The sequence below is a fragment of the Anoplopoma fimbria genome, chromosome 7 (assembly GCF_027596085.1).
Source record: "Anoplopoma fimbria isolate UVic2021 breed Golden Eagle Sablefish chromosome 7, Afim_UVic_2022, whole genome shotgun sequence".
Taxonomy (NCBI): domain Eukaryota; kingdom Metazoa; phylum Chordata; class Actinopteri; order Perciformes; family Anoplopomatidae; genus Anoplopoma; species Anoplopoma fimbria.
The window spans coordinates 2928718-2955218 of record NC_072455.1 but is presented as its reverse complement, the minus strand read 5'-3'; the positions used below and the strand labels follow the sequence as shown (position 1 = coordinate 2955218).

At 36.5% G+C, this 26501-nt stretch overlaps 1 protein-coding gene across 6 annotated transcripts; it reads right to left on the bottom strand.

Annotated features, from left to right (window-relative positions):
• Nucleotides 1-899: 899 nt before the first annotated feature.
• phka1a (phosphorylase kinase, alpha 1a (muscle)) lies at nucleotides 900-26275 on the bottom strand. 6 transcript variants are annotated; one of them, XM_054601294.1, is made up of 35 exons: nucleotides 25977-26275; nucleotides 22212-22370; nucleotides 22034-22081; nucleotides 21246-21414; nucleotides 20036-20118; nucleotides 19844-19924; nucleotides 17895-17993; nucleotides 17620-17766; nucleotides 17472-17525; nucleotides 16488-16610; nucleotides 16308-16403; nucleotides 15950-16057; nucleotides 15130-15208; nucleotides 14900-15034; nucleotides 14711-14820; nucleotides 13875-14019; nucleotides 13685-13763; nucleotides 12953-13116; nucleotides 10849-11010; nucleotides 10662-10756; nucleotides 10439-10584; nucleotides 9221-9374; nucleotides 8429-8587; nucleotides 8217-8346; nucleotides 7313-7414; nucleotides 7110-7225; nucleotides 6819-6854; nucleotides 6494-6529; nucleotides 6130-6165; nucleotides 5575-5604; nucleotides 4620-4664; nucleotides 4273-4434; nucleotides 3974-4027; nucleotides 3148-3348; nucleotides 900-3056 (listed from the first exon to the last, which is right to left on the bottom strand). In XM_054601294.1, the coding sequence occupies exons 1-35, from the start codon at nucleotides 26052-26054 to the stop codon at nucleotides 2883-2885; spliced, it is 3795 nt and encodes a 1264-aa protein (XP_054457269.1). In that variant the 5' UTR covers nucleotides 26055-26275; the 3' UTR covers nucleotides 900-2882. The 6 variants fall into 6 exon arrangements, with proteins under 6 accessions (XP_054457269.1, XP_054457271.1, XP_054457272.1 ...); XM_054601296.1 differs by lacking the exon at nucleotides 5575-5604; XM_054601297.1 differs by lacking the exon at nucleotides 6819-6854.
• Nucleotides 26276-26501: the final 226 nt, after the last annotated feature.

The window sequence follows — 26501 nt, the reverse complement described above, 5'->3', positions numbered from 1 at the left end:
GATTTGTATAATTTCCCCCAAAAATATATAAATATATATATACAGTATATATATAATATCTAGTATATATATATATATATAAAAAATATATATATAAAAAAATATATATATAAAATATATATATATAAAATATATATATTTTAAAATATATTTTTTAAAGTTGCGCTGACTTTTTTTGAAGCATTAATATAATGCTTGTTTTGTTGTTATTTTTGTGAGATTGCATTTAATTCCTCCACCTTTGTACATTATTCCTGTAAAATAAACTTTTAGTGCATGTTGTCCCTTCTTTAACAGTCACTGCTCAACATTGCAGATCAAATAAAAGCAAAAACACTGGTTTGTGAAAAACAAAACAGGTCACTCTAACTCTAAAAAACTTTAATCAAAAGATTAAAACTGAGGTTGGAAAACAGCAGCAGACCAACAAACAATCTGGCAAAATAGTTATATTTAGAAAAACACGAGATATTCTCCATAATAACAGCCAGAAAACAGAATAAAACAAAGTATATCTCTCAGTGAATGTGCTATGGTTGTTGTAATATTTATTCATGCAGCAGATAAAATGTTAAGAATGGCCCTGACCCATGAAGTTATAAAAACTCCTTCTGTTTACATGTAGCGCCACCTGCTGGAGGCCTCAACACATCTGCAAACAAAACATTTTAACCTTCACACAGGAGAGAAAAGGACATTTTATGATATTATATTGACATTTTGAGTTCTGAATGGATTTAAAAAAAAAAAATCCAAAACTAAATAAATGAATGTTACTTTGTAAATATAGTCTAATGAGGTAGGTCTAGTTGTTTTTAGACATTTATATGCTGAAAAGTTACAAATTCTACATTTAAATTGATAAAAAATTGCTCAGAAACAACGTGTTTTCTCAGTTTTATTACAGAATTAGTCTCAAAAACAAGAAAAACATCCAACAGTTGTTCAGTTGACACTCTTATCTAGCCACATAGAAATGAACGCTCAGACTTTACTATTCAGTAGAGACGTGACTCACTTGTGCCGCCATGATTGTTTGCAGTTCCCATGGAGTGTGGCGCTCACATCTTCTAATAATTGATCTATCAGTCCAGTTATTGTACAGTTAAGTAACAGGCGTTATGTTTCTCACAGTGAACAAAACTCTGAATTCTTTAAACATTTGTGCATTGAACAGTTAAAGGTGAAATATGTGACAAAATGTAAAATATGAGTAAATTGCTTCAAGTTTTACTGCAATTAAACAAAAAAACTCAAACAAAGTTACAGCTTTTAGGCATTTCCCTTTTTTAATCACTGCATTCAAATATAACTTTATGCAGAAAACTTTTTAATTTTCACAATAAAAGTTATTTGTGTTAAAAAATAAGTTGTTTTTTTTACATCTACACAATCTTTAAGTCTGCTATTTTTTGCATAGTTCATAATAACACACACACACACACACACACACACACACACACACACACACACACACACACACACACACACACACACACACACACACACACACACACACACACACACACACACACACACACACACACACACAATTATAAGTGCATCATCAGACCTGCGTCCTCTTTAAGACACATCTTTTTTTAGCTTCCTTTAATTTCCATTTTAGAGATGTAAAATAAATAGTCGATAGATTATGTAATAATTGTCATTATTTTATACATCATACAGCATGTAGGACTGGAGGTAAAGTGACATGTTTTATGCGAGGTAATGAGAATTATTTTGATTTTGTAAAACTTGTTTTTTAGTCTGTTTGAAATTTGAAGATTTGGTGTGAAAAAAAAAAGAATAAAAACTAAGAATTCTTAGTTAGTAAACTTACTACTTAGCTGTAAAGAAACTGAAAACATTCCCATTCATCAAATTAATACACACAACTAGTTTCCCATACAAAAAAAGACCTGCATTAGTAGTGGACGGAAATGAATCTTTCTTCTACTTTAAGGTCTTGTGGTTTTCTATATTTTTCTTATCGTCAACAAATAGCATAAAAAGACCAAAACCAACAATGAACAAGTAAGAAAAGCCTGATGATGTAGTAGCTAAATCCTATGTGCTCCATTGTTATTGGGAAGTCACAAAGAGACGCAAAACAAACAAATATAGACACAAGACATCCAAAAAGGGACACGATAGACCAACAACTGACGCAAAACACCACAAAAAGGACACAATAAGACCACATGGAGACACAAAATGACAAGAAAGAGACGTAAATCAACCAAAAAGACACAAAAAGACTACAAGGGCACGCAAAATGTCTATAAGACAACCAAAACGACATATAGAGCAACAAAAGACCACAAAAAGACGCAAAACAACCCAAAAGAGACATCAGACCTCTACAATGGCATGGGAAATGACCAATAAGGCATGCAAAATGACTACAAAATGACTACAAAATGACCAAAAAGACCACAAAGAGACGCAAAAGAACAAATAAATGCAAAATGACCAAAAAGACTTGGCCCTTTGCATGTCTTTGCCCATTGTCTCATAATCTGTGCATAACTAGAGCACCGAATGTGTATCAATGCTACAGTGCCTACATTTTTTTAAAAGGGCATTTCTGAGCCATTTTGAAAAATATAGAAAAATAGTATCCATGTGAGACCTATGCACATGTAAAGTTGAGGTTGCCATGGAGACGAGGACACAACTTAAAGACAAATAATACAGTTCATGAGTCTGTTGTTAAAGTTGCACATAAATCCTATAAATAAAGCAACCTGTAACACGGGTCTCTCCACTATTACACAGTTTTTCAAGTTGATTTATTGTTAATTTAATGTGAAATATTTTAGCTTTAACTTCATTTGTTCTACTGAGTGGTTTCACCCCTCGCTCTGGTCGTCGTCGCCTCACTGCACTGCACACGACCCGCTGGGCAGGAAGTCCTGCACGTACGCCGCCACGGCCTTGGTGAGGTAGGTCATGCTCCCGAAACGGCCACTGGGGGCGCTGTCGTACAGCAGCCTGCACACGCCCGTGGACGGGTCCCGCTCCAGGATGTGCTCCTCGGCTCCCAGGTCCCTCTAAAGAAGACAGAGCGAGGAAATCCAACCTCATTTTATCTTAAAAAAAACTACAAACCCCAGGATTCATGCCTCTCGGCGTCCCGCTCACCTGATCCTTGTAGAACATGTCGTTGGCCAGCTGGACGATCTTCTCCACGTGGATGATGGAGCCGATGGTGGGGATCTCCACGTCGGCCAGCATGGTGAGCACCAGGATGGCCTCCACCAGCAGCTGCCGGTACTCGGGCTGAGGGACGCGGTTCAGCACCGTCTCCACGTGGACGGAGAACTTGATCTCTCTCGGGGTCATCTGGAGCGGAGGAAAATTCAGACGGATTCATTTCATTCTAATTTGTGTATCTAAACATGACACTTTAGTAAACTACGCTGATTTGACTGTGAACTGCTCATTTATTATGTTTTAAAATAATACTTTCCGACTGTTAAAGCCCATAAATCTAAATACCTTATCAATCTGGCATTACTTTATTATATTTTTAGCTTTTAAATATCATATTATAGACACAAAAAGACCACAAAAATATGCAAAATGAGAAAAACACAGGGCTGAGCCTATAGTCTCATAATCTGTCCATAACTAGTGCACCAAAATGTATTAATTATTTATATTTCACAATAAAAATAATTTACGATTGGCTGGCAAGTGTCTAATAAAAGCCCTTTACTCTAAATGGCAAATATGTTATCAATCTGGCAAAACTTTAATAAAAAATGTCTTTTAAATATTAAATTATAACTTTTTAATAGATTTATTACATTTTCGGAACAGTTTGAGATTTCATTAAATGCTATTAAACCCGAAACCCAGTGTATGGCTTTAAATAGTAAAGTGATTATTTTGTCAGATTGGCAACAAAATACAGAAAAAGCCCTCAAAATTTTGACATTGGACAATAATCAAGAGGACCTCTTACCTCTCTGGTGGTTGAAGAAGGAAGGACGAACCCTTCTATGGACAAACCGTGACACTGCAAAACAACGACGTCATTACTTAATGTACGAAACGTGTGATATTTCAAAGAACCCATTTTAGAAGTCATTTAAATAGATCAGACAGCCCTTTCTATGCTATCTATGCTCCCTTCAAAGCCACCGGACTCCTTTGACAAAATCCGACTTTGATGAATCCGAACTAACCCTTTCAAACACCGAAGTCACGCAACATAAACAGAATCGTTTATTAAATGTGTAAAAAAGGCAGTTTAGTCTGAACCTTCTGCAGGATCCTCCAGACTTTCTGGTAGAAGCCGATGGGGACTCGGTTCAGCGCTCCGTCCAGACGCCTCCTGCGCAGCCATTGGCCGTGTCTGGTATCCTTGGCGACCGGCAGGAATTCCGGAATGTCCAGAGCCTCTATGGACTGCATCCTGTACCTCTGATCGGCCAGAACAACAACAAACAACAAACAAAAACAACAAAAACAGATTTAAATAGTTTTTTTTTGAGGCGTAAAACAAGAAGACTCCAAATTCTCAATGACGATGTTATTGGGTTGTAATGAAGTGCAGTAGAATTAAAGGTTACAACTCAATATATCTGATTAAATAGACAAATCTTTACCCCAGATTCAATGTTTCCTATGTCCAGCGACTGCGATCTAGCTCCCTGAGAGGCAGAAAGGTGGAGAGAACAAAAAGAAAGATGCACGAAATGAATAAACACAAAAACATGAATTAAAAGTGGATGGAAAAAAGAGCGATAACAAACAAAACAACGGCAAAGCTGCTGGATTCTGGCTTCTTGCTTTGCTGAATTAAAAGCCACGTCATGCATGAATGAGAATCAGGATGGGGATTAAAAGCAAAAAGGTCAGAAAACAATAGATGACGATTAAATAAACAGATTCAACTTAAACCAGATCGTATCATCACGTAGCAGCAATTTAACAGAAAGATAAATGATCAGTGTCTGCAAAAAAAAATACTTAAATTAAACATTTAAAAAAAAAAAAAAATTGAGACACTTTAGTAATCAACCACGGTGACATTTTGAAATTCAAATAAATTCCATTTAAAAGGTTAAACTCAAAATAAATTACCTATTTTAAATAATCTATCTATCTAAATTAAAATAAAATACAGATTTACCAATTAATTGACCAACAGAAAATTCACTGGCAACCTTCTTGAAAACTTGTTTAAATCATTTTTCGGAGCAGAAATGCCAAATATTAGCTCATCCCACCTTCTCAAAGGTAAATACATGCTGCTTTTCTTCAAATTAGATTAAAATAAATTGAATATATTTTTGGTTTTGGACTGTTATTTGGACAAAATACAAATTTTCTGACATTATGTTGACCAAACAATTAACAAAGAAAATATCAGGCTAGTTGATAATGAAAATAACCATTAGTTGCAGCTCTCATATAAATGAATAATTATTAACCACAGATATTAAAGATGCAGCCACAAGGCAGCAGAGTGTTAGAGGCTCATATGTCGATGTTCATGTTAATTATTTCAGATTAATTAACGCCCAGAAAACAACGATTAATCGTCGTTATCTCCGTCACCTTACGAATGGAGGTCAGTGATTGGTCGAGCTGAAACGGACAAAAAAAAAAAATCCACTTTGCATTAAAAACCTTCCTATTAAATAAAGAAAAGCATTGTTCCTCATACATGATTATTATTTATACATCTTAAATCCACGCTGATTTTAAAGCCCTTAAAACACTTTAATGCATCACTGCAAATGAAACAGTTACGGATCCGTCATTTCATTCATAACGTCCGATTAAACAAGTCAAACCCTTTTATATCAGCTACATAAAGTCTCAATAAAATTTAAACTTTTAATTACTTTCTTTGAATTAATTTGCCTGTGCAACGTGTCTTACAGACTCTAAACTATGAATTTCATCATCATCACAGACACCCTGCGGTCCATCTGCAACAAAGGAAACACACAGAAATGTTCTATTTGTTGACACTAAGTCTTAATCTTTTTCTCTCAGCAGCAGCCGAATGACACATGAGTGACATCCTCCTTAACACTACTGGAATCAAAAAAATATTTTTCAATCCACAGCTCCACAGCCGGCTGAATCAACTTTAAACATCATCACCTCTGCAGCAGAATCCGTCAAAGACAACCTGGGCTCCTGGTTCAAAAAGAAAAAAAGAAAAACGAGCTGCATTAAAACGCTGAACTTGCAAAAATTCACTCCTGAATCCGGAAAAAGACGAAACAATCCCGACTCCACTTGCTTTCTTTCATTTGATGAAGGCAGAGTGACGCAGTAGAAAGCTCTGGGACACTTTGCATTTGAGAGAAACTGATTTGTGACATTTACATACCACCTCCAGCATATTCTGGATGTCTTCCTCATTCATTAGCTTCATTTATTAATAACTGATGTCATTTAAAGTAAATAAGAGAAAAAGAGGAAATGGTTAATGATGGTTAATAATCCTTAATTTGATCGTCACCTTAAATGGATCCCCCAACGACAACCTGTGCTCCGCCTGCAACACAGAAACCAAGTTGTAAATAAATCACAGCCAACAAGCCGCTCTGGTGATTTATTTAAAACCGAAACCTCAACTTTTAATTAATTAATTAATTAATTTCCACCTATTGATGTTTTTTTTTTTTTTAGAAGCAAACATTTTGCCATTTAAACCTCCTCAAATTATCAGATTTTCTTAATTATTTCAACGATTCTCCTCCGATGCAAATCCAAAATGATTTCCCCCTCATCAGCATCAACCAGGTGAATTAACACCTCATCATCCTCATCCTCATCATCATCACCTTACTGGGGTCCGTCATAGACAACCTGTGTTCCAGCTGTGAAAAGATAAAAGTTTGCAAAATTTGCCAAAAAACCCCACAATATTTTCTAAATAAAATCCTCTGCCTTCCTTTAATCTCTTCACCCGTCATCACACGTTTGATGCCATCAGCACTTTGATGACACGCTGGAGATCTGTACATATACAACACTATTTTTTTTTTACCCACAATCCTCTATTAGAAGTATTTTAAACCACTTAAAATGTTTCCTTATAACGATACTTTTATTCTCTTTTTTTTTTGTCCTACCATCTTCATGTCGCTCTTCAGTTTGCTGATTCCGGCTCTCTCGCTCTTTGTGGCGCCCACGTTGCCAAGGTGATGGATGGAGATGGCACTACTGACGCCGGTGTCCAGCTCTCTAACTGTGGAGACATAGAAGGGGGGGTTTAGAGTAACAGCAACGGAGGCATCTGATTGGCTGTGGGGATTTGATGATTTGGTGGACTGACCGCTGCACTGCACGCCGAACTCTTTCCCGCTGAGGATGTGATGGAGGAGATTCTTCAGCTCGGACGGACTGAGACTCATCAGACTCTCTGTGGCCTCCTCTCCTACACAAACACACACACACACACACACACATACACACACACACACACACACACATACATACACACACACACGCACACACACAAATTCAAAAGACAGTAGAGTTAAGAACAGTTAGAAACAAAGAACCAATACGGTAAAACCCTGTTAGAAAAAGTCTGATGACTGATCGTCAATGTCAATTTCGTTTTCCTTCCTTACTTAATTTCTTCGTCTCCTCCGGTAATGTTTATGTCAAAAATCAAAGAAAATGTAAATAGATATGTCTGCAAAACACAAGGCAAGTGAAACTGTGTGGCTGAGACACTTGACAGCTGTTTTTTAAGACTTAAAAAGCTCCTGTAGTCATTAGAAATTAAATGGTTTCACAGACATTTTCTTTTAAAATATGTTTTTGGGTGAACTATCCCTTTAACATTTACATTTCTGGTTCTGGAGATAAAAAAAAACCATGTATATGTCATGCTCTAGCCTGTAGATAAAGTTGTCCACGTGTTTTTTAGACATTAAGTCTGTCTGGAATTTTGACCACTAATGTTACAGAGTTTATGAGGCAATTATTTAGAAATGTAATCTGAAAAACAACTTTTTGTGAATCAAATAATCGTTTTGTCAGCAAAATTGTAAAAAAAAAATAAAAAAATAATCACGGTTCCAGCTTCATAATTGTGTGTTTTCATTCTCTGTTGTGTCTTTAAACTGATTTTTAGGTTCTGGACTGTAAAGACAGAACAAGGCTTTAAAAAAAAAATCCAAAATCTATTGATTCATTTAATTAAAAACTTCCTCTCTGTCCTTCCTCACCTGAGCAGTTGAGCGACTGGGCCAGCTCCGTGGCCATGACCTGGATGATGAGACCGATCCGGAGCCTGAACATCTCGCTGAACAGGTTGGGCTGAGTCCTGATGCTCATAGCCAGGTACACCATGATCTCCTGCAGGAGGGAGGAAGGACGGAGTTAGAGAGGAGAGGACAGGAGGACAAACCTCCAGGTGAAGGTGGAGGACGAGACTCACCTGAGTGAGGATGGCCACGCTGATGTTGTTGTCGCTGGCCTCGTCGATGAGAACGGCCAGCTGGTCCGGAGGGATGGGAGCCGTGATGGTTTTCTCTCTGGGCTCGGGGGGGAGACCCACGGTGAGGTGCTTCTGGTGGGCCAGCAAATCAGAGCAGGCCTACAGGTGGATCACAACCAATCAGGAGAGAGATGGGGGCGGGGGGGTGAAATGAGGAGGCAGATGTTGATGATTGTTTTTTAAGCTTTGAATGTCTGTTGTCATATTTTATTATGGTAAAAACATTACATTTGAATAAAGTGATTCATCTGATTAGATGAGTTAGTTTTTTTTTTATTTAATTAATTTAATTAATTTAAATTTATTTTTTATTTATTTTATTTAATGAATATAATTTCAGTTTGCCTCCTTTTGTTGTTCAACCAGCATAGAGTTGAAATATTGCCTCCTTTTTTTAAAGGTTAAACCAGCAAATAGTAGAGTTTTTTGTTAGATAAAAACATTTGTAAATTTAGGAGATGACAAAAAAAAAAGTTGGAATGGGGAGGAGAGACGTAGGGACGCTGTCTACGTCTCTGGTAGAGACCTGTCAATCACAGTAGCCCCGCCCTAAAGCATCCCCTGCTTTATGGTCTGTTTGACTCTAAATGGAGCATCATTTACTAAATGAACATCATGCTGTATTGAAGAAGACTTGAAACTAGAGATTGAGACCATAAACTCATGTTTACAATGTTTACTGAGGGAATAAATGAGAAGTGTGTGTGTGTGTGTGTGTGTGTGTGTGTGTACCGAGTCCAGCTCCTCCACCTTCTTCCTCAGCATGCCAGAGATCATCCTGATGAGACTCCAGTGTTTGAGCTCTCCGGCCTTCTCGTACAGGTCGGACAGCAGAGATCTCACCGTGGAGCCTTTACCGTGCAGAAGCGTGTCCCAGTCCATCCCCCTGTGAGGGAAACAACATTAAATATCATCATTTATCTTCTTTAATGGAATCAGATCATGCCAAAATCCTATATTGAGATATCGTTATACACAATTATGTCTTCTAAATTGATAATAACACATGTTGACTAAAATTTCTTAGAAAATCTGATGAGAAATATTTCAAGATTTGGTTTTTTGTTTCTACATCACAATTTACATTACCACTGCAATTAACAAATGTTGTATATATGGAAATATTTCTAATATTTTTCTCTATAATTCTACTTCAAACTATTTATGTTCATTTTTGCACTAAAGTTCTTAATTAAAAGAGAAAATATTCAGTACTTTTCATTTCCTTCGTCAAGTATTTCCTTTACACAGGAGTATACAAGAATAGGCTTTACCATGTGGTAATTAAAACATGCTATATAGTGATATATAACGTTAAAGAGATATGAAATGACCGATATTGTGATAGAAGATGTTTTTCCTTACTGGCCAGCCAAACCAAGTTTTGTTGTTCATACAGTTTGATTCACAGAACCTTTAGTCTGCCATTCTTTTGCCATTTTTTGTTCTCATGTTCTATTAGAAATCCCTTTCCGTGCCATTTTAAATTATTGGTGGCGTCAATACCTATTCCTAGAAAAGATATGTTGATAAAATACATTAAAAGAAAAAAAAAAAGTTATGCTGAAACGCTGAAATCCTTTGAGCAACAGTCTGGAAGATCTCAGTTGTGTTCTCTTTGGCGACACCTATGGCCAAACATGGTAATTGCAGGTGTCACACCTGGTTTGTAATACTGCAAATGCTAGGCTCATTTTGTGTATAGATAGTGACATAACAGACATTTATTTAGATGGAAATCCTCAAGATTATTACTTTAAGCATAGCTTGCTTGAACTGAGACATGGTTAATAAGGGAAAAGTGATAAACATACAGAAATAATGATGCATAATCAGCTTTTGTCCCTTATTTTCTTATGGTTCAACTCCTGCTAACATCACTGCTAATATGGGGATGTTAACTAGTTAAATATTGATGTGACGGTCCCAGAACAGCTCTCAGTGTCTCACTTGTCTTTGAAGAGGATGTAGAGGATATCGGCCTGGTCCTGGAGACTTTGCGTGTCTTTCAGCAGCTGGGCCAGAGCCTTGTAGTCGATTCCTCCGCTGGCCTCTCTGGGGACGCCGCTCTCTGGATGGACCGTTGTCTCCGGAGCCTGGAGGACAGAAGAGGAGAAGTTAAAGCTGTGATGATGGAGAATAAATAAAAAAAAAGGGGAATTGAAAAACACACCTGAGTGTCTTGCGGTGACGAGGAGTCTGGGAGGTTCAGGTTGAGGGAGGGTTGAGGAGAGCGGAACAGCTTGTTGGGAAGGTACATGTTGACATCTGGAGAAGAGAAAACAGAGCAGTCGGATGTCACAGGTCTCTAAAACGCTGTAGAGGTATTGGTGTTTTTTGGGATATCTTCCTCTGCTCACTGTGCACGTCCAGGTCCTGAGCCTTGTTCATCAGAGACACCATCTCCTTGGTTTTGGTGGCCAGAGCCTTGAACCTCCCCAGACCTCCAACCTGCTGTTTGGGCTTCTTGGGGGCAGCGTGAGCCAACAGGTGGTCCAAGTACTGAGCCAGGTCATCGGCCTCTGGAGACGGAGGACAAAATCACAGATCGGGGTCAAAATTAAAAGAATGGAAGTGTGGAGGATGGAATAAATAGAGAAACAATGAGTCGCAAAGAATAGATGAAACTCACCTTCATTTAGTGTCCACACACAGAAACCTAGCGTTTAAACTAAACCATCTGAATGAGTAAAAGATTTTAGATATCTAAAACAGTTATTACAAGTGATGTTTTTGGTTTAGGAAAAATACTGGCCTAATTTTCAATATAAAATAAATAAAATAAAATAAGATAAAACTAATTAAAATAACATAAATTATATTTAAAAAAAATTAACAAAATATAACTTAAGAAAAAAACATACAAATAAAATAAAATTTAATAAAATGTAATAAAAAACTAATCAAATAAAATTAAATAAATTAAATTAAACAAAACAAGATATAACTTAATAAGAAAAAAAAACATAAAAATAAAATGAAATAATTTTCATTAATGAAAAAAGCCGTGACAGAAGTCTGAACCCCTCAGAGTTCAAATTTCATAACATGTTTAATCACGTAACATGCTGTATTTCAAAATGTTTATTCACCCATATTGCCCTAGAAAACATATTTCTCCATGCATTCTTAGTGGTATGTATCCAAACATACTGTTTTGTTATAACTGTTGTAAAGACATGCTGCTGATGAGTGTTTTTAAGTGAACATTCTTCGTGCTTTTGTGTGGCAGAAGTAGTGGATGATTAAAAAACAAACCAACATTAACTGCATGGCTACATACACTCAGTTTTTGGGTGAATCAATCACAATCAAAATGCATTCCCTTACAAACAGAGTCATCTTCAAGCATGCATGTATGTTAATGATGATGATAAAGTCATTTTTTTTTTAATTCTAAAGGAATCATAAGCAGAGCAGCTGTTTCTCAACCTTCTAAAACCACGACGCCTGCAGCTAGAGTTTATCTTTTATTAACAATATGGCGTCTGCAAATGCAAGGTTGAGAAACATTTTTAAAAACGACATTGTTAGAGAACAAGATCAGAAATAAAGGAACTGGAGATTAATGAGAATCTGTTACTTTGTTTCATGTTCCAGGTAAGTATTTATTAAAGATTAAAGATAGATTAATTGATTTTTGGGGATTTCAAAATAAGAGGTTAGCTGAGTTAGTTAGATCAGGATGAGGACGAGGAGGAAGGAGGAGGAGGAGGAGGAAAAGAGGATGAGGAGGAAGAAGAGGATGAGGAGGAAGGAGGAGGAGGAGGAAGAAGAGGATGAGGAGAAGAAGAGGAGGAGGAGGAGGAGGAAGAAGAGGATGAGGAGGAAAAAGAGGATGAGGAAGAGGAGGAGGAGGAGGAAAAAGAGGAAGAGGATGAGGAAGAAGAGGATGAGGAGGAGGAGGAAGAAGAGGATGAGGAGGAGGAGGAAAAGGAGGAGGAGGAGGAGGAAGAAGAGGAGGAGGAGGAAAAAGAGGATGAGGAGGAGGAGGAGGAAGAGGAAGAAGAGGATGAGGAGGAGAAGGAGGAAGAAGAGGATGAGGAGGAAGAAGAAGAAGAGGATGAGGAGGAGAAGGAAGAAGAGGAGGAGGATGAGGAAGAGGAAGAAGAGGATGAGGAGGAGAAGGAAGAAGAGGATGAGGAGGAGGAGTCTCAATGACAGAGAAATATAGAAGAGAAAGGAGCTGACTACAAGAGAAATAAATGTTAATTTAAAGTGTATTTTTGGGTTAATCATTGGTGCAAGTACATGAAGGTAAAGTACAAATGCTTTGCCTTCATGTACTTGTACATCTTATGACGTGTATGTATTTAAGGAGTACATACCACGAGGAAAGGTCAACCCAACGATGGAAGACAAACTCCTCCGAGCACTGATACAGTTTTTCCCCCATCGCTGGTGTCTCCGTTCCTCCCCATCCATCCATCCACCCGTCCGTCCGGTTCTGGTTTTGTTTCTTACCATCATCATTACGTAACTCATGCACGTATCCATCGCCGTCACACTCATCATCGTCATAAGCTCCGTCGCGGCGGCTCATGCTGCCAGAACCCTTACCATCCAGGAAGCTCAGGTGAGCGAAACAGGAAGTGGTCAAGAACTCCGACAGCTTCCCCGTCTGGATCCTGGAGGAGGAAGAAGAGGAAGAGGAGGAGGAGGATTATCCTTTGCAATACAGATCAAACATTTCTACTGTTGATTTCTTGACATTGTTTTGGAACAAGGAAAGAAAAGAAAGATGGAATAGAGCAAATAAAAAAATGCTACACGCGCTGACATCACAATGACTTTTGTTTTAAAGTTATAAAATCTCATTTTAAAACCAACCCACATGAAATCTTTGAGTATCCACAACAAGAGAGTATGACGGCGTATTAGGACCATTGTAGGTTCAAAAATAAAACAAAATACGGAGCTTTTGGAGCGTTTGGGAGGAGGTCAATTTATGACTTATATCATGGATTTTTTTGACCTCTTGGTCCTTATTTTAACGTTCTAATTTTCTGTAAATTTGATCCTCCAACACATCTAATTTTTCTGGTAGGAAAATACCATCTCTCTTATTTTATTTATATTTAATTGCATATTTGTTTTGCTTTAAAATATTCAAATTTAATCTAAAACCTTTAAATTAATGGTGTATATTTTGTGTGTTAATGTCTTCCTCCTATTGTTAAAACCCCTGAACACAACCTTGCTCCTCCATAATATCCGTCCTGTAGCTTCTTCAGTGTCGCCAAAACCGTTGGGTCCAGGTTTGTGTGGTCTTCAGCTGAAAACACGAACAAAATATGAGGAAAATACATGCATTCTGCAAAAAAACATGTGTGTTTGTGTGTGTGTTTGTGTGTGTTTGTGTGTGTTTGTGTGTGTTTGTACTTACTCAGCATAGTCTGTGAAATAGGAAAAGTGACGGTGGGTCTGCCGGTCATCCTCCATCTGGAGGCGAGGTAGGCGATCTCCGTCCTCAACATCTCCACGATCATTTTGTTGTCCAGCGCCAAGTAGAACTGCTGATGGTCGATGAACTGGAGGGATGTCAGGGGAGAAACAGAGAAATGGAGGGATGATTTTATCTCTTTTTCACCAGGATGACGTCAAAAGTTTCATCACTAGTGAAGCTTAAGGGAATGATAAAAATGGAGGAACAGTATTTTATGCTTTTTTTATGTTTTCAAGATGCTTGAGGAAGTACTTTGAGCTTTTAATTCAGTAAAAATAGTAATACTACAGTTTAGAAATACTCGGTTACAAGTAAAAAGTCCTGCATTCAAAAGTGTAGTAGTAAAAGTACAAAGATATTAGCATAAGTATATACTTTAAGTACATACAGATGTAAAAGTACTGATTTTGTAGAATGATCCTTTACAGAATAATTTCTATTATATGACTTCTATTATAATTATTGATGCATTCATGTGTTAATGTTACAATTGGTAAAGGTGAATTTCAGCAAGATAATAATGAATCAATTATTTATCATAATTCATGTGTTGATTATATTCTGTATTATTTTTCTATATAGTGACATGTAGTGGAGTACACGTAAAGTACCTCAAAATTGTATTAAAGAACAGTACTTGCATAAATGTACTTCCACAGGTTTATTTGGGAATAAAATCTCATTTAGCTACATTTATTCATTCACCTTAAAACATTTAAATGCAGCTGTTATGATAGTTATTGGAGTAGCGACAGTGGCTTTGTTTTCTCACTGACCTGAGGTGTGAATGAGAAGATGGTGTTTCTGATGGTGTAGAATTTGGAGGTTCCCAGCACTCCTATTCTCCTGTAGGGCCGTCCCGTCAGACCCAGCCTCGGGTTTCGACCTGTGAATGCAGTTTGATTAATGCAGAATGTCAAATACGTGGAGAGGAAGACTAAAAAACGTCCTCTGAGGTTGCGTACCGAGTCGGGCGTAGATGTGGCTGAGGACTCTGGAGGGCTGAACGTGGATCGGGTGGATGTCGGCGACCGTCTCCACTTCTATACCGTTCTTCATCAGCAGCTCTTTGATCTCCTCGGTCTCTGCAAGAATTGACACTACGAGAGGAAAGAGAAGGTTAAAAATAAATAAACATGCACCGAGAGACACCGAGAGAAGAGTTTCGTGCTCTTCAAATGTCCCGTGAACTCACCCTGTACGACCACGTCAGGTTTGGGGATGGTGGAGAAACGTCGGTTGAGAGGGTCGACCTCTCCGGGGGCCAGAAATCCCTAAAAAATTGGGGAAAAAAAGCTTAAAAGTTAGGGTGACAAAATCCACAAGAAAGTGAAACAAACAAGTGAAACTTCAGATAACATAAAGTTTAAAGGCATCACAAGACGAATGATTGATTATCAGCATTTTAGAAGCATTGTTTTCCACTTCTTTAATTGTAAAAAATGTGATTATCTCATGAAAGACTAAGATAATAAAATTAACCATAATTCAAATATATTAAAATGCATTTTTTTGCATTTAATTAAAACATTACCCATGCACAAATGAAACAGACAGTGTTGCAAAAGCATTATGAACACTTAATTATGTTAATAATTAGAAAGCTGACAAAAAAAGAGGAATTAACAGGATAAAAAAAAAAAATTGTCCTTTTTAGTAATTTAAGAATTTATTAAAACTTTTTTTGGGTGACTAATTTACTGGAGCTTCAATGCAACAAATAAATAAATCTGCAATTAATCCTTAAAATAATAATTCATTCATTCAAAAAAAAGAAACAAGGGCAGAAAATGCTGTTTTCAGACCCTTAAATATGGAGATTTCCTGCTTTTTTCTAGTTTAATTAAAATTAAACTGAGTATATTTTGGTTTTGGACAAAACAAGTCACTTAAAGACATTTTATAGATCAAACGAATAATCTAGAAAATAACGAATATACTCATTTTCAGACCTTTAATGGACAATAAGTGTGTTGTTAATAAACGGAAGGATGATTTGGTTTTTTTCGGCTCACCTCAGACAGAAGGTTTCCCAGGATGTACAGAGACTGTCCCCATTTCAGAGGACATTTTCCCAACGGGACCCTCTCCACAGAGTGGGGGTTCATGTACTCCTCCTCCACCTGTTTGCATAAGCAAAACAAATAAACAAAAAAAAAAGAATAAAACAATGTTAAATCAGAGCAGATACAATAAAAAAATCCTGCAAAATGAATCATTTGAGTGAGAAATGATGAAGTTCAAACTGCAGAAACACCAGAAATCTTTCTTAAAAGCACATTTAAAAAGATCTCAGTGATGGTTGATATTTTTTCTTTGATAATACAGAACTCTTATTAACATGTTTTTAAAAAAGTCCCTCAAAGGCATCACCTTGTCTGCAGGGACGCTGTAGAGCTCCGGCACTAAACGTATCCCGTCCTTCTGTTTGATCAGGATGCCCTCCAGAGCCTCCTGGTACTCCTGCACCTGGATCAATAAACATTCATGTTTACACCCACCAAGTTGTTTATACACACTTTCAAAATAAAAGCCCATTCGTAGAAGGATTACCTGCTCGGGGCTGTTGATGAAGATGCCGTCCAGTATGAGGTAGGTCCAGAACAGCGGCCACTCGCACTCAATGTTTTCAAACAGCTTCAGTTCTGCCGACTCGTAATACAGCCGGTTTGGATCCTGGAGGTCGACATATATAAATATGGATTTGATAATCTATTGATGCCAGCAGGGAGGTTTATTCTCTGATCGAGCTCCTGTGTCATGAGACTGGAAGAGTTTTAGATTTCTGGTTCATTTGAAAGCTGATCTGCTGCACGAATAATAATCCACACAAGCTCTTGAGTCGGATTTAGGAAACAGAGATAAAGTTTGGACCCTTTAAGACTATTTCCATTCTTCTCCGTGCCACTGTGGAGTTCTGACAGGATGTCCGAAACCCTTACAACTCCAGGAAATGTCCTGCAGAGCATTCTCCTGTGTAACTCGTGTGTTCAAATTGTCTACTTCCTATTTTAGCAGGTAAAAATCTTACAAATGTCATTAGGTGCAAAGTACAAAGTACATTTTTTTTGGGGGGGTGGCCTTAGTAAGCTTTCAAACCTTGACAAAAAAAAGGACTGTTTGATTTTACAATTATTTTGTTTCTACATTTCAAAGATGAAACCTCTTTCCTCCCCTAAGAGAGAAACAGTGAAACCCTTTTGCTTCAGCCCATTAAAGCAAACAGCTCTCCTCCAGGTTCCCATTACGTAAGAGCTACAAAACGCTGACCGTGACATTCAGCTCCAAGAGACAGAGCAGCCGCACTCAGTGACCAGGGGTTCATTTAGTTTTCTGCTTAACGTAATGAAGTAAAAGAGGGAGGAAAAGGACTGAAAAAGCCCCAAACTCTGTGAAATTGTAGCTTTGCACCTGAACAATATGCTGCTCAGCATCCACTGCTTTCAACGATGAAATCAGAGATTCTGTGGAGCATTCTCCTCCAGTATTTATCTGAGCAAAGTGAAATAAATGGATCTACTTTCTCGGATGGTTTACCTCTTTCGGTGTTTTGTGTCCGTCTCTGAGAAACCTGCAGCAGCCGTATCGACCCTGAAGACACGCAGAGAGGAAGGACAGGTTCAACGGTGTGTTTCTAAAAAAACACAACAACATCTTTTTGTCATTTCCCTGCTCTCCTCTTCACCTGCAGTTTGGAGATGATCTCCTCCTTGGTCACGTTGACGATGCTGATGTCGTCAACGGCGAAGGCCGGGTACGAGATGATGGCCAGGACTCCGGCATCCACCTCTTTGGACATGGAGGCTCTGGGTAACATCGAGGTCAGGATGGACTGATGACGGAGAGAAGGAGGTGGAGGATCAATCACAATCATAGCTGTGTGTGTGTGTGTGTGTGTGTGTGTGTGTGTGTGTGTGTGTGTGTGTGTGTGTGTGTGTGTGTGTGTGTGTGTGTGTGTACCTGGCAGTTCTGTATGTCGTCGGCCAGAGCGTGGACCACGGATCCAGGTCCTCCTTTGGCTCCGAACAAGTTGAGGTCGTCCAAAGCCTCCAGAGCCGCCTGGAGGACGCACAGCAGTCATGTGACCAATGATAACAAGACAGAAGTGATAGTACATGTACTCAAGTACTCTAATTAAGTGTAATGTTGAGGTACTTTCATTTTATGCTATTTTATCATTCTACTCTTCTATATTTTAGAGGGAATTTTTTTTACTATTACTGAATTACATTTATTCTAATAGTTACTAGTTACTTTGCAGATTTATATACTTAATACAAAATATAAATCAACTTATAAATAATGATGAATTATAATAAATTGAACTACACATCAGTATATAAAGTAAATAAAAGTATCTACATCTTTAATAGCTGCAACAATAAAGTGAACAACACATTAATAATTATAATCCAATAATATAATATATATGATTTTGAAATTAGCCATTCTGTATACTAAGTACTTTGACTTTAAGTACTTTGAGTATAGTTTTATGCTAATACTTTTGTACTTTTAATTGAGTAAGAGTAGGATTGTAGGACTTCAGAATATGCTGCAGAACAGAGTACTTGTACACTGTAGTATTGCTACTTTTCAAGTAAAACTGCATCACCATTGCATACAGTACACACATTGTAGATTACAACACAGTACGTAGTATGAAACACGCTACAACCACACTGTTTTGCTTTGCTTTTATAAATACTAATATCTACATGTGATTACTGGAGCAGGGAAAGTCCTGCTGGGGTGCCTCCCAAAGTCTTAAATTAAATTGTGTGTGTGTGTTAGTGTGTTAGTGTGTATGTGTGTGTGTGTGTGTGTGTGTGTGTGTGTGTGTGTACTGGGTACTTGGAGTACCGTGTTAAGCCATTCCTGGGACACCACAGAGAACCCGATACCTCCGGTACACTGCGGACCAAGGGCGACGGCGGGTCGAGCACAGAGAGTGAGCGTTATGTTATTGGAGAACTTCCTCGCACAAAGCAGAATTTTTTTATTTTAATATTTAATAACATTAAATTAAACAAAAAATTAAGAATAGGATATTTTTGATTTAATTATTTGTATTTATTTAAAAAAAAAAAAAAAAAAACATTTAATAAGAAAAAGAGTGAAAAATGTGATTTTTTCAAAAACTATTTTTTATTCATTTTAAATATTCAATAACATTAAATGAGAAATACAAATTAAGAAAATTATTTAATATTTCATAACATTAAATACGAATAAGAAACCTGCAAGAATATGATTTTTTTTTTATTAAATTATTTTTATTAATTTAAAATATTTATCAACATTTAATAATAATAAGAATTAAGAAAAGGATTTTTTTTTTTATATTTAATAAAAATTAAATAAGAATAAGAATTAAGAATAGGATATATAATTTTTTTATTTAACATTTTTTTATTTATTTTTAATATTTATTAACATTTAATTAAGAATTAAGAAAATTATTTTTTGTTTTATATTTTAAATATTTAATAACATTAAAAAAACATTCAGCTAAAAATGCCCTTTAGCTCTTTGAAAGTCATTTCAACTGAAGGTTCTGCAGCATTTTATTCATCTACACTCACATCAGGAGGTATTGGCGCTACTGTGCTCACTGTCAGCAACAAAACAAAGTCCTTAAATCTGATCCAGAGTCATTTTGGAGCGTCTAAAGGTCAGCCTAAAGGTCATTCTAAAGGCCGCTGTGGTGACGAGACACCCTCCACCCAGCAGCTGTTCTGCTCTCACTCAGCACTCAGCTGCTTTCTCCTCCATCTACCTCCTCTACCACACTCAGGGAAAAGGAAAGACAAGTGAAAGTGTGTGTTTGTGTGTGTTTATGTGTGTGTGTGTGTGTGTGTGTGTGTGTGTGTGTGTGTGTGTGTGTGTGTGTGTGTGTGTGCGTTAACCTTGGCCATGCCTATAGAGCTGGCGTTGATCTCAGTGATGCCCTGGTTGGTTTTGTCTCCTCTTTCCCACATCCCATAATCCTGCGAGGAACCAGAACAGGAGAAGAAAGACGACAATGGTTCCATAAAAATGAATCACCAGTTATTATAAATGGTTTTGGAGGGTTGTCGTGACGATAAATGAACACTTACAGCCGCTTTGTAGGCCGTCTCAATGTAGAACATCAGATTCTGAACGACGTCCACTTCATCCTGGGTGTAGACGATGTGGAGACCTGGTACACACACACACACACACACACACACACACACACACACACACACACACACACACACACACACACACACACACACACACACACACACACACACACACACACACACACACACACACACACACACAGTTCATTAAGCTATTGAACAATTAAGACAATTATAGTTACTTCAGGCGTAAAAGCATTTGTCTGTTCTTTACAAACACATTCTAGTCTACGAACTTTTGGCAGTGGAATGAGGAAATTTATCAACAAAGGTTTGTGACACAATAACACACTTCTTCTTCTCTGCTTCCTGTCATAGAAAGTTAGTAAAGATAACAAGAAAAACAGTTTGTGGGAATAAAAACACAGCTGATTTATGCTTTTTTAGTGTTTGAAAACGATCAGCTTTTGTATTGTTTTCACCTTCTTTTGTTTCTCTTGAGTATCTGAGGGCTGCTTTTCTCATGGTGTTGATTGTACCATTTTTTAAAATTAATAATAATAGTCTATTTTTCAAAATAAATAAAAACTCAAACAAAAACATATATTTACATCTGTAAATTCTTTGATTTTGGATCATTAAACACTTTCTCTGAACTTAAAGGGCCAGTGTGTCTGGTTTTGGAGGATCTATTAGCAGAAATGTAATACAATATTCAAAACGGTGTTTTCATTAGTGTATAATCACCCGAAATTAATGAGTTGTTTTCAACTTCGCCTATACATGTAACTAATTCCCACATGAAAAAGCAGGTTTCTTGATCATACAAGTATCAGTTGTTTTAAACTAAAAGGAGGCAGGTGGATTTTGACCTTGAAGCAGTTTGGTTGAGTTGGACTACAGTCCTCTTACTCAGTCTCACTAGGACCAAACTGTTTATAAAGTTATTGTAAACTTATTTAACGATGGAGACTAAAACAAGACTTATGTGTCAAATGATTGTTTGGTTTTAAAAGTTTTCAAAGTGTAAAAACTCAGACTAAATCTAAAAATAGCTGAAAAAACAGACTCATATTTTTGTGTAGCTGATTGCAAAACCAAACAAATGATTCTCGAGTTGACCTCGGATAAATTCAACAAAGAATAGTTCCTGAAGTGTTTCCTTATACTGCAAATATGTGTCTATCGGCTGTATATTTACCAGATGCAGTCATCTGAGCGAGGAAGAGGAGGAAGAGCGAGGTGGCGTCGACCTGCAGGTGACCCCACTCGTCGTCCCCGACAACCGGAGCACAGGTCCTGGTGTTGTACTTGGCGTGGAGCGAGTCCGAGGTACTTCTGCTGTATTTGAACTTCTCCACCTTATCCAGCTGCAACAAAAAATAAATAATAAAGCATCACAAGGAAGCAAATGAAGCAGAATAAAGACTTTAAAAAATGATTTTATAGTAACGGTTGTACGTAAGAGTTTGGACAATAAAATAGCAAATACTGTGAGATGAAAGACATCTGTGAACAGAAAGGTATTTTTCTATACTGTTTATATTGTGATAGACATCCTTTATATATCTCAGAATGTATGACACCTTGCAGGGAAAGTTAAAAGGGATCCCAACTGCAAATGTCAAACCTTCAGCTTATGTATATTTTGGCTTTATTTAATCAAATTTGATTACATTTGAAAACAGTGCACCTGTCTAGTAGGTCAAAAAGCAGAATGTGAGATTTGCCGTGGACGGACACGGAGGTGCACAGTCAGTCACACACTGGACAGATTGCACTATCCTCCTGGCAGAGATAACACTAATAACTTTTCCTGATTAAATCAGCAGAACTTTTCTTTATCATGAAAAGAAGTAAGACTTCACCTGAGCTGCGTTAACTTTAACTTTCGTCCAAAAACACGGATAAAAGACGTACAGATGTGTTTCAAGAAGAGTTTTTTTTAAAGCAAAAAGAGGAAGTGTGTTTTACTTTGAGACAACATACCTGCCTCATTATGCCCTGAAGGATTCCTCTCATCAGCTTCACCACACTCTGGAGAAAGACGGTTAAAAGTCAATATTTTTAACACATTTTCTGGTGATAAATTAAAGTATATTCACACACAGACACACACACACACACACACACACACACACACACACACACACACACACACACACACCTGCTCCAGCTCGTAGGCCTTGGCCTTGTCCTCGTCCCGGTCGGCGTTCTTCCTGTAGGCCAGACTGAGGGCCCACACCGACAGGACGCAGTAAACGTTGTCTCTGACCCATGAGTGAGCCTCGTCGGCGGTGCCCGGCAGAAGACCCGTCACCGGGTCCTGTAAAGACACATAGATAGAGGGTCAAGGGTCAAGGGTCAGCCGTTAACACAAACTAATGAGGTGAGATGGACGGTCTGATGTTGGAGGTGAAACTGCTTCAGGGGTTAACGCTCGAAACGCAAGTGGTTTTAATTTGAGTCAAACAACCTGGGGATTAATACTTTTATTTTGAAAAAACAACATAAAGTAAAAAATGGTATAAAAATAACATTTGACATTTCAAATAATTTACTGTTTTATTATTATTTTGAGGGACTCGGGTGCATGTTTGCATTTCTCCCGCTTTTTTTGGTTTTCATTCAGTATTCCATGAACTACGGCTGCAAATATCTAACATTTATGATTGATGAATCGGACACTTATTTACTCAATTAATTGTATAAATCAAGTCTATAAAATCTGAAAAAAAAAGAGAAAAATGCTTTTCATGAGACTAAAAATAACGAGCAAATATTCCTACTTGAGAAGTAGTCATCTATAAATAAAAATAAAAAAATGTTAAAAATAAAAATGCATTTTGTTGAATTTCTTTTCAGTTTCTTACATTAATCATGACTTAATTAACTACAAACTGTGATTGTCTACTTGTAACAACTCTTGATTGTTTGGGAACATAAATTATGTGTAAAATAAATCTATTTAGACACATTTACTACTAATGAAATAAAAAGTGTGAAAAGTGGCAAAAAAAAAAAGAAAAAGCTTTTTGTTTAATATCTTCTCTTTTCATATCAGGTCAGAGAATCTACCTATATAAAAGTGCAATATATCCCAAAACTACATTACCCAGAAGCCTTTCTGCTTCCGTCTGTAAACAGAGACAACAATATTTCACAACAGAAACAAATGCACATGCAGATGAGGAAATGTGAAACTATGCAGTTTGCTGAGGAACTGGAATCAAATGTCCTTGTTGTGTTCCGTATAAAAAGTATTTTTATCCTCTGTAACTCTGTTGGATTTATATTCTTGATGTTTAGGTTATAAATGGTAGTTTTATTACAGCTAACTCATGATAGTCTTTCACCATCAGGTCAGGTTTCATCACTGATGGAGAGAAATGTCACACAAAGTTGCACAAATACACCAGAGAGAAAGTCGACATGTTGGGCCTTCTTCTTCATGCGTTTAGAGAAGCAAACGAGAGTCGTTTTAGAGTACAGACCTCTGGCTACGGCGTATATAAACAGACGGATTGATTGTATGACTTTTACTCAATGGCTGCAGAGAGCCTCTGTATTCAGTGAGTAACATTTGGTCATTAGTGCTGTGATCCAGAGCAGCAGTGAGCTGAACGCTGGCTGGCAGCCATCTTGAAACGGATTCAAAAGGTGACTTCACACAGCGTTTGTCCTCTTCTTCCATTGGAGGTTTATTTTAGTTTCTACAGAACTATAACAATGTAGAGGCCAGATGTTTGAAAGATTTAAAATAGACCTTAGAGATGCCATCATGTGCCGAATAGAGTGATGCTTGGATTAAGTTATGGTTTATGAACTATAAGTGTGCATTATACATTACAACCAAAAGTATGTAGACGTTTAGTAGGAGTGTCTTAGGGTGTGTGGCTACGTACTCCATGGAAATGGAAATGTTTACGCTACCAATACAATGATATTTAAGACAATATCCAACAATACAGAAAAGGTTTTCCCAGTTTTCCCCCAGTGCCACATCATTTGAATGATCTGGAACACAGACTGTGAGCCAGACTCTTTCAATGGGAGCAAATCCCTGCAGCAAGGCTTCTAAATATCGTGGCAACATAACATTCAATTATAAGGAAGGCAAAAGAAATATCTTCAATTTACGGTTAGGAAACACCACAGGTAGGATTGATAATAAATACAGCTCAAAAAGCCAGACTTAAGAGGTGTAATACGATAAATAATTAAATATATAAATAAATAAAGCTCAATTTAAAGGCCAGACTAAATATGTAAATTACAATAAATGATAAATAGAGCTTAAATAACAGCCAGACTGAAAATGCAAAATAAAATTTATAATAAATAACGTTAAAATAAAAGCGAGACTAAAAAGGAAAAATAAAATAAATAATAAGAAAGATAAATAATAAAGCTGAAGTTAAAGGTCACAGTAAAAATGTAAGTACAATAAATAATAAATAAATCTTAATTTAAAGGCCAAAATAAAAATGTGAGGTACGGTAAATATTAATAAAGCTAAAAAAAAGCCACACTAAAGAATGCTAAATAAAATAAACACTGAATACTTTGAATAATTATGTAAAGTACAATTAATAATAAATAAAGCTCAAATAAAAGCCAGACTAAAAAGGTAAAATAAAATAAATACTAATAAGGATATAAATAAATAAAGGTCAATTTAAAAGGCCAGACTAAAAAGGCAACTTACAATAAATAATAGGAAAGTTAAATAATGAATAAAGCTCAATTAAAGGGCCAGAATAAATATGTAAAGTACAATAAATAATAAATAAAGTTTAAATAAAAGCCAGACTACAAAGCTAACATACAATAAATAATAAGAAAGATAAATAAATGAATAAAGCTAAATTAAAAGCCAGACTCAAAGGCAAAATACAATAAATTCTTAGTAAAATATAAATAAATAAAGGTCAATTTAGAGGCCAGACTCAAAAGACATAATACAATAAATAATGATTAAAGCTAAAATAATAATGTAAAATTAAATAAATACTAATAAATATAAATAAATAAAGTCAATTTAAAAGACCAGACTAAGAAGAGACCAGACTCAAAAGGCATAATGAAATAAATACTAATAAGGATATAAATAAATAAAGGTCAATTTAAAGGCCAGACTAAAAAGGCAACTTACAATAAATAATAGGAAAGTTAAATAAATGAATAAAGCCCCAATTTAAAAGGCCAGAATAAATATGTAACGTACAATAAATATTAATAAAGCTAAAATAAAAGCCAGACTAAAAAGGTAAAATTAAATAAATACTAAGAAGAGACCAGACTCAAAAGGCATAATGAAATAAATACTAATAAGGATATAAATAGATAAAGGTCAATTTAAAGGCCAGACTAAAAAGGCAACTTACAATAAATAATAGGAAAGTTAAATAAATTAATAAAGCTCAATTAAAAGGCCAGACTCAAAAGAATGAAATAAAATATGATAAAGGTACAATTTAAAGGCCAATAAAAATGAAATAAATATTTAGAAATAAAATAAAGACAATTTAAAGACTCAAAAGGCACAATGAAAAAATAAAAATATAATAGATAAGGTCAATTTAAAAGGCCAGACTAAAAGGCATAATAAAATTAAATAAATACTAATAAGGATATAAATAGATAAAGCCCCAATTTAAAAGGCCAGAATAAAAATGCAAAGTACAATAAATAATAAATAAAGCTCAAATAAAAACATTTCATGCATGTTGACGTGGGTCTGCAGGGTGTGTACACATGTGTGTGTGTGTGTGTGTGTGTGTGTGTGTGTGTGTGTGTGTGTGTGTGTGTGTTTAAAAGAGTTGATGCATTGCGCAATCTGGACCTACTTCACCTCCTGCATGCATGGACACATGAGTTGGTGCATGCATTCAGTTGCTTTCATTACAGGTGGTGCTCATAATAAACTCACCTGGTGCCTCAGGATCGTCTGCTGCACCATCCGGGCATAGTTGTCCAGCTTCACACCTGAGTTGCTCCTGCTCCTCATGACTGACAGGTCAATGGTTGAGGAGGAGGAGGAGGAGGAGGAGGAGGCTGCAACAATGTATCCAACAACAACAACTCTCTAAAACTTCAAAGGAAAAGTCATTTTTTTTGCTTTTGGGAGCTTCAAAAGAAGTTCAAAAAGAGTTGAAAAGAAAGTAAAGTTCAGAGGAGACCAGAGGAGCTGCTGCCTCGCTGCCTGTCAGGACAAAGAGTGTTGAAACCTGAAGCTTTGGTAAAGCTGGTGACAGGAAGCAGGACCAACACAGGAAGTCCAGAGAGGCAGCCTTCTAAATAAAGTATAGAGAAGTAATAAGAGTGTCAGAAATATATATGTATACATACATATATGTATACATATGCATATATTATACATATATACTCTATATATTTTGTATATATATGTATACATATATGTATATATATATATATATATATATACAGTATATAT